General features: G+C 38.7%; 1 protein-coding gene across 1 annotated transcript in view; it reads left to right on the top strand.

The window, feature by feature from the left end:
* LOC111581870 (guanine nucleotide-binding protein G(i) subunit alpha-2-like) overlaps positions 1–7,500 on the top strand; it is a 58,810-nt gene that overhangs the window by 49,893 nt on the left and 1,417 nt on the right. The window contains exons 4-7 of the mRNA XM_055010573.1: positions 417–577; positions 3,908–4,036; positions 6,032–6,161; positions 6,337–6,490. Of these exons, the coding sequence (XP_054866548.1) occupies positions 417–577; positions 3,908–4,036; positions 6,032–6,161; positions 6,337–6,490 (574 nt within the window). The remainder of the gene's footprint in view (positions 1–416; positions 578–3,907; positions 4,037–6,031; positions 6,162–6,336; positions 6,491–7,500) is intronic.

The raw sequence follows: 7,500 nt of genomic DNA, 5'->3' as shown, positions 1-7,500 counted from the left end.
TGTGATCACAACGCTACTCTGTACATGTTATACAATTACAGCTAGTATGTTATTAAATTGTGAATTTTTCAGTTAGTTCAAAGTCACACACTTTACACTGAAGTTGATTCACAATCAGTGAAGTATATAATTATAGTTTTTAGTCTTTTTATTGTGATTATGAACTCTCGGGATCTTACACTTGATAATTAGAAATGTCACTCTGTGTTTCCATTACTGGGCCTTGACAAGAGTCTTGAAAACACTTGCCATTTGGAATGAAAGCTCAAGACAAAGCCCTGCAGTGTCATGCTTGTTAGCTTACTGCCTTGTGAAGAAAAATAATGAGTGTAAATAAACCCTTATTTCATTTTTAAAAAGACCTAATGTACCTAATGATGTGTTTGTGTGTGTGTGTGTGTGTATTTTCTTGTCAGGATGATGCCCGTCAACTGTTTGCGCTGTCAGCAGCAGCAGAAGAGCAGGGCATCCTGCCAGAGGACCTGTCCAACGTCATCCAGCGACTGTGGGCCGACGGTGGCGTCCAGAGCTGCTTCACACGGGCCCGAGAGTACCAGCTCAATGACTCTGCAGCCTAGTGAGTGCCTTAATAACCTCAATTAACACCAGGAGTTTTGTGTGGATCATTGTGTCTCAGCATAAAACTGTACGTAATTATGCTCTGAAAATATGGCAGTTGGATTCTCACTGTCTCCAGAAAAGTAATGTCAACTTAGAAACACAAATAGTATATGGCACTATATACAAGCAAATAAACAGAGCAGTCATTGTCTCTGAGCCTCGCTGATGCTGACATAGAGAAAAATAATGATTTCATTTGGAATGTGATGGTTATTGCTACTTGACAATAGTTGCAGCTCTATGTGGATTGAAAGTTCCAGTTGGATGCATAAACATTTAAATCAGTCCAACTCAAATTTTAGCATGCTGAAATATTATGATCCCTATGTAGTAATACAATGAGGAAACATGGTTTTCTTAATCACTGAAAGCATATAGCTTAGTGGTGCCAGGGTTTATTTTGCTTTTATTTCATCATTAAAGCTGAAAGATCATTTTATGCAGAAATCTTACATTGCCTTAATTTTTGCAGAATGCATTAAGTAAGCAGTTTTAGCAATGTCCCTGTCTCAACAACATTTGAAAAGTTGCAGTGATTTACCACAAAGTGGTCACCATCAGAATAATGAATTGCAGATATCATCTACAAGAGCAACTTGGGGAATCCCTGTGATTGAAGTTTTTTTTTTAAGTCTGAGGACCAGAATTGGAATATTCAGGAAGTCTAACTACTTTAACACCATCATGTCCCCTAATCTGCTTGTAGAGCTGAAGTTTAACTTGAATACACCTTCAGCTGGCACTAGGGTAACACCCAGATATCCTTGCATGTTAATGTGACTTTTGATCTCCTTTTCTCTTTTCATTCACTTTCTCGATTTGCTTTTCTACTTTAAGATTTGTTGTTTTTTATGCTGTTAATATATCATTGTACAACATTTCTAATTGTCATTGCACAGACTATTCAGAAATCTGCACAAAGAGACGTTATTGTTGTTAATAATCAAGATATTACTGTTTTGTTAACCAGTGGCTTCACTTTTTGAGACCAGTCACATTGCTAATCTGTAGCAACACAGTCAACTTCAGGCGTTCTCCACAGCGCCTAATTACCTCAATGACCCTCATCTCTCGAGTGCTGCATTTGTTCGCCATGTTGCTCTAAACTACCAGTATAATAACAGGGAGAGCGTGAAGTAAATGTGAGATGCTGCTGATAAGAGGCAAGAGGTGCCTTACACTCGGACCTTCAGGGCTGCTGCTCTGATATGGAAGTCTAAAGCATACTGAGCCTTATTCATCACTCTCTGCCTACAGGCTGCGGCAGGATTTCACTGCACTGACTTCTGTTTAATATACAAGTCCTTTGATAATACTGTGACACCTCCAGTTTGTGCTGTGAACTGTCAGGGGAGTATTAAGTGTTTCACAAATGATTGCTTTGCAGTCAAGACGGTATTTAACTACCGGGGGCAGTGATATTGTCCTGTGTTTGTGTTGGCTAGTATAATCATAACTACTCCATCTCGGCCTCACTGCTGGTGTTTAAGGCTGAGAGGACGTGGAAATGTACTGCTTACACAGCCTCACATTTAGCAGCCGAGACAGTGGACAATGTAGAGTGTTTCATCGTGGCTTTATAGAGCACTGAAGAGAGTAGGTTGCTATAAGAGAGGACTAAATGAGTCTGGCAGGAGACCATAATCCATGTCTGAGCACCTGCTGAGAGCCAGAGAAAGGAAGGGAAAGATAAAGAGAGGGAGGGAGGGAAATGGCACAGCTCACATTAACAGAGACCGCTTCTCTCACACTCTAGGTTTGATTAAAAAAAAAAAAAGGGGGGGGGGGGGGGTGTTGTGTACACTCTCAAAATAATGGATCCAGCTGTCATTATACATAAGCCTAACCTTTTCACACCTCTGTCTGTAAAATTGGTCTTTCCTCATACTGTGTGCAGCAATATGTGTTGCCTTCGTACTGTAAAAAGTCCGCTCTGGTTCTGCACTCTCATATCCCAGCAGACAGGATAATATTAAACATGGTGAGATAGTTTAAACATCTCTTGTAAAATCATAAAATGACCACTATTTGGCTATTGAAGAATCTCTCTCCACTGCAGTTGAGATTCAACCTCAATTAATCTTCAGGGCTTATAGACACAATGACCAACTCAAGCATAGTTAAATCTGATGTGTGTACTACAAAAGCAGCCTAAACCGCTCTCTGTGGGGAGCAGGATTATGAATAAACTGTTAGACACGTGGTATGAAATAGTGATGTGAAGGCTCAAATATTTACACTTGGGCTGTAGTGTGTATGGGATTACATTTAGTACCAACACTTTGTTATCTAGTAATACAGTTTTTTTATGCAGCTGAATATGGTGTTGAACGATTGAGAGAAAATACCTTTGCCTTGTAACCTTTTGTGTGTTTAGATGAGATGAGGTAGAGAAAAATCCCTTTCTTTTGTGCATCTGTATATAAAAAGACCAGTGTCTCACTGTCCCTCGGTGCAGAATTTAGTGTTTATTTTGCTGACAACGTAATATGATTCAGTGATTGCTGACAAAGAAGGTTTAACGAGACAGCACTATTGCTATGAGAATTATCGCTTACCATGCTGTATCTCTTGCTGACCTTCGGTTGCTAATGGAATTTTTAAGGAAGCCCTGGATGCAATTTGTAAAAATCCTGAAAATGTATTATTTGTAACTCAGATTTCTGAAACACAACTTGCAGTTCAGACTTCATCTACCTGGGACTGTATTTTATGCATACATCTTAAAAACATCTGTGTTTGACACCTTGATTAGTAAGATGACAGTAGATATGTAGAGCATCCAGATTGCTAGAAGATATAAACTCACTTATCTTATACTCAAATGCACCAAATATACAATTTATATGTTTTAGATAAAATCAATATAACTCAAGTATTCACAACTGCTTTAAAAGTGTTTAAATGTGGTGTCAAAATGTCCAAAATTAAGGAATAGTATGGTGGCAGATATTCCACAGCCCCTGCAAACTGTTAGGGAGTCAGCAGAGTAAAAGAAGTAATCTTCTATTGTTCTATGACAGCACAATAACACATGTAATGTGATTAGCAATTTGGCAGTGTTTAGACAGAACTGTACTCCTAGTGCTGTTGGAGTGCCAGCATGAAGCATTACTGTTTTTCTCGTTTCTGCATGAAGACACAGATGAGCCTTTTTAACTTGAACAAAATCTTCCCTTACATCTTACATTAACACATTTAATCTTAACATAATTGCTCTTGGTGAGGTTAGAGGACAACGCACCAAATTTAACACATATTTAATATGTTTATTTCCTTCCATCAGCTACCTTAATGATCTGGAAAGGATAGCAAAGCCTGACTACATCCCCACACAGCAGGATGTACTGCGAACTCGTGTCAAAACCACCGGCATTGTGGAGACACATTTCACCTTCAAGGACCTGCACTTCAAGTAAGATCTCTCTTTTGTTAATTTTGCTGCTATTGAAACACTATTGGAATCATTAAATGGGCAATAACCACACTGGGGTATATTGAGCAGCTCAACATTTAAATTTATCTGCAAAAGTATTGACTGAATTATTCACTCACTTGGTTAGTTCAGGTGCCCCTGGAGCATGTACACAAAAAGCTTGTTTAATGTTTCAGAATTTTGTTCGACTGTCCTCTAGTAAGAAAATTCATCATGAAGGATGAGATAAACAAAATACATTTTTGTGTAAATTGCTTTTATGTTTCCTTGGAGCATTTTAAACTTTAAAATTTACATAAATGCGCCTGAGATGGTTAAAACTAAACCAAAGCTGTTTGCTTTGTAAGACTCCCTCAATATATCACTTTGTTTTTTTTTTTTTAATATAACTGTGCTCTTATTTTATACTATCTATGAAAGCAATCCAAGATATGCAACAATGCATATCTTAGGACTTGTGAAAAAATACAGTTTCCCTGTGTTTTAATAGTAATGATTGGTATTTTATGATTGTGCCAAAGCAACTGAGAGGTTGTGTTTATGTACCAATGACTCATATTTTATATTTGTACTGAAATTGTTTTGCTTTTTTGCCAGCACACTGAGTTTCCTCTTTATGGATCATCATAAAATTCACAGAAAGGAAAGCATTTGTTTTTCCAATTTGGGTGACTCAGCTGGGTTTAAAACGTCTTTACCACAAACACTCATCCTATCCATTATTGCACAACAAAAAGGACTCTATGCTTGTACATGTTGCTCACACACACACAAAAAAGGGGAAAACCTCAACTGACGCACAAACAGATAAATATCAGTAATTAGATTTTTTTTCTTTTTGCTATCCCACTCAAATAATATACATGTGGGATGTTAGTGACTGAATAGAGGATTACATGTGTTACTTCTAAAAAAAAAAGATGTATTAGGGAATATAAACTATTGCTACCTCAGTAATTCCTCTATTCGCATGCCAGTGTTTAGCTGTGTTTCTCAGAAATGTTTGACTTTGACAATAAAAGTGTTTTGTCATGTTTGTGGTTACTGGTAGAGCTATATTCCTCATTTTTGTAGTTAACCCACACACAAACTCATACTTCATTTCTGATGGAGACAGTAGTCACCACTAGAACTTAGGAAACCAACAGAGGAAATTGTTAGTTAAATGTTAAGATCAAAATATGCCTTCAGTGAGACTCAGCAAACCAGTAAATAAGCGTGTGTGCTTCTACGTCTGTGTCTGCCGTGTGTAGTGTATCATATTTATGTGTTGATATATTGCATATCTCTGTGTGAGACATGAACCAAATCCGAGCAGATATGTTTACCTACTGCAGTCTCTTTCCTGCTGGACTGTTTGATTTGGCTTATGTAAGCAGAGCTGGAGATGAGCGCACTGTTGAGGTAAACAGTCTAAAGTGTGTCACTGTTATAATGTGTTCTGCTTACTCAGCCCAAAGTTGCCTATCCGGGAGAGTCAAAGTACTGCTCTAATAAACCAAATTCTGCAAAGTGAAAAGTGCTTAGCAGGAAGAATGCAATGTCATGAAAAAACTGTGTCATTCTAAGATTCTACAAACGGTTACGCTCTACCCTTAGCTGCCAGCTGAAATGCTCCCTCTCAGTATTGGATGAGAAAAATCTTCAGTCTGGCGCAGTCAAGACGAGCATCCTCTCGTCCATCTAAGTCCCCTCCATCTTCATGAATAAGTCATATGTAGCCTCAACCTGTGTTAAGTCCTCCTGTTACCACAGCAACTGCGCTGTACTAAAATGCCAGGAAAAGCCAGGAAAATGATGAGGCCTTTGCAGTGAACACCCTGTCCTGAAGAGAGGAAGAAGCAGAAAGCCAGGGGGAGACCTTGAAGCCGTTTGGTCTGTCAGTTTGAAAAAGTGTTGCTTTTTTTTTCCCCCTGCACTCAGACCCATCCGCTGTCTCATAAAAACATGTTTACACTGTATGTGTCTGTGCAGGATGTTTGACGTTGGAGGCCAGCGGTCAGAGAGGAAGAAGTGGATCCACTGCTTCGAAGGAGTCACAGCCATCATCTTCTGTGTTGCCATGAGCGCCTATGACCTGGTCCTGGCTGAGGATGAGGAGATGGTGAGTGAAGCATCTACTCCTTAGAGATAAAAACAGTTGCTTCACGTGTGTGTCATTGCCAGGAAAATTTAAAGTGGGGTGGGAGGCTGGGTTTAGTGTACTCATTTCCTTTATGTGCCCCAGTTGTGTTCCGTAGTAATCTCTTTATCTCCACATTTGTTACCGTCCCACCCAGAACCGGATGCATGAGAGCATGAAGCTGTTTGACTCCATCTGCAACAACAAGTGGTTCACAGAGACGTCCATCATCCTGTTCCTCAACAAGAAGGACCTGTTTGAGGAGAAGATCGCCCACAGCCCTCTGACCATCTGTTTCCCTGAGTACACTGGTACTGTGTGAATAACTCTATACAGACACGGGCCAGGAGAATCAGATTTACAGAGCTTTGCTTTATTTCTACCTTTTTTAAGACCCCCTCTGGTGAAAATCAGTATTTTTTCATTTTTAACATGTTTTTTATGCTAGAAGACACATCATGAGCAGAATAAGCATTTCCACCTTGAAGCTGTAGTGCTGACCAGTTCGAACAGAACCAATCCTGTCAGCTCATGAGTTGATGCTTTCCATATCCGTATTATTCTTTAGAATTGGTTTCCAATATGAATATGCAGTACTGACTTCATAAGTCTTCACATTCTAAGGGAAAGTTGTATCTGAGCAATTTTAAGGCTGGAATGGATTTCTTTTAACTAAAATAATTTTGTAGTAATTTTTACACAGGTGAATTTTTAGAGATTTAGTCAATGGAAGGAGCGGGACTTTGATTGTTTGATTTTTGCAGCCACTTGATTGATAACCTCTCTCAATGGGGTTTGATACTTTCACTTGTTTGCAGTTAAGTTGTATTTCTTTCTTCTTGTAACAGAATTATAAAACAAGGCAAAACTTACCCCAGTTTGAGCCTCTTATGTATTACATTTCCTTTCAAGTCTAAGACATAAGGAACTGTTCCAGTCCCCTGCAGTCTTTGAAAAACCCAGCAGTTATTTGACAACACTTACCGCTGTTCTGATGGTACTTCAAAAATCCTCTTCAAACCATCTGGATGGGAAAGTGTTCCAGCAACTGCTTGACAATAGAAGATTTACACCATTTTTCAAGCTGCTACTCAAGTTGCTGGAAATGATCGTTCTTGGTTTTTTTGTTGTTTGTTTTCTTTATACAACACAAGAGGAATATCACACATTTTGTATGAAAGTGTTAAATGATACAAATTACCATCAATAGGCCAATATAAGTGATAGTAAATCTTAAACTTTCTTGGTCTTTCAACTATCACATAATAGAAAAAGATGCTTAACTCTGACTTGAACACAGACAGTGTAAACTGGGGCTGGG

This window comes from Amphiprion ocellaris, chromosome 5 (assembly GCF_022539595.1).
Source record: "Amphiprion ocellaris isolate individual 3 ecotype Okinawa chromosome 5, ASM2253959v1, whole genome shotgun sequence".
Lineage (NCBI taxonomy): Eukaryota > Metazoa > Chordata > Actinopteri > Pomacentridae > Amphiprion > Amphiprion ocellaris.
Note: the sequence above shows the minus strand (reverse complement) of the source record. Positions and strands in the feature narration are given on the sequence as shown.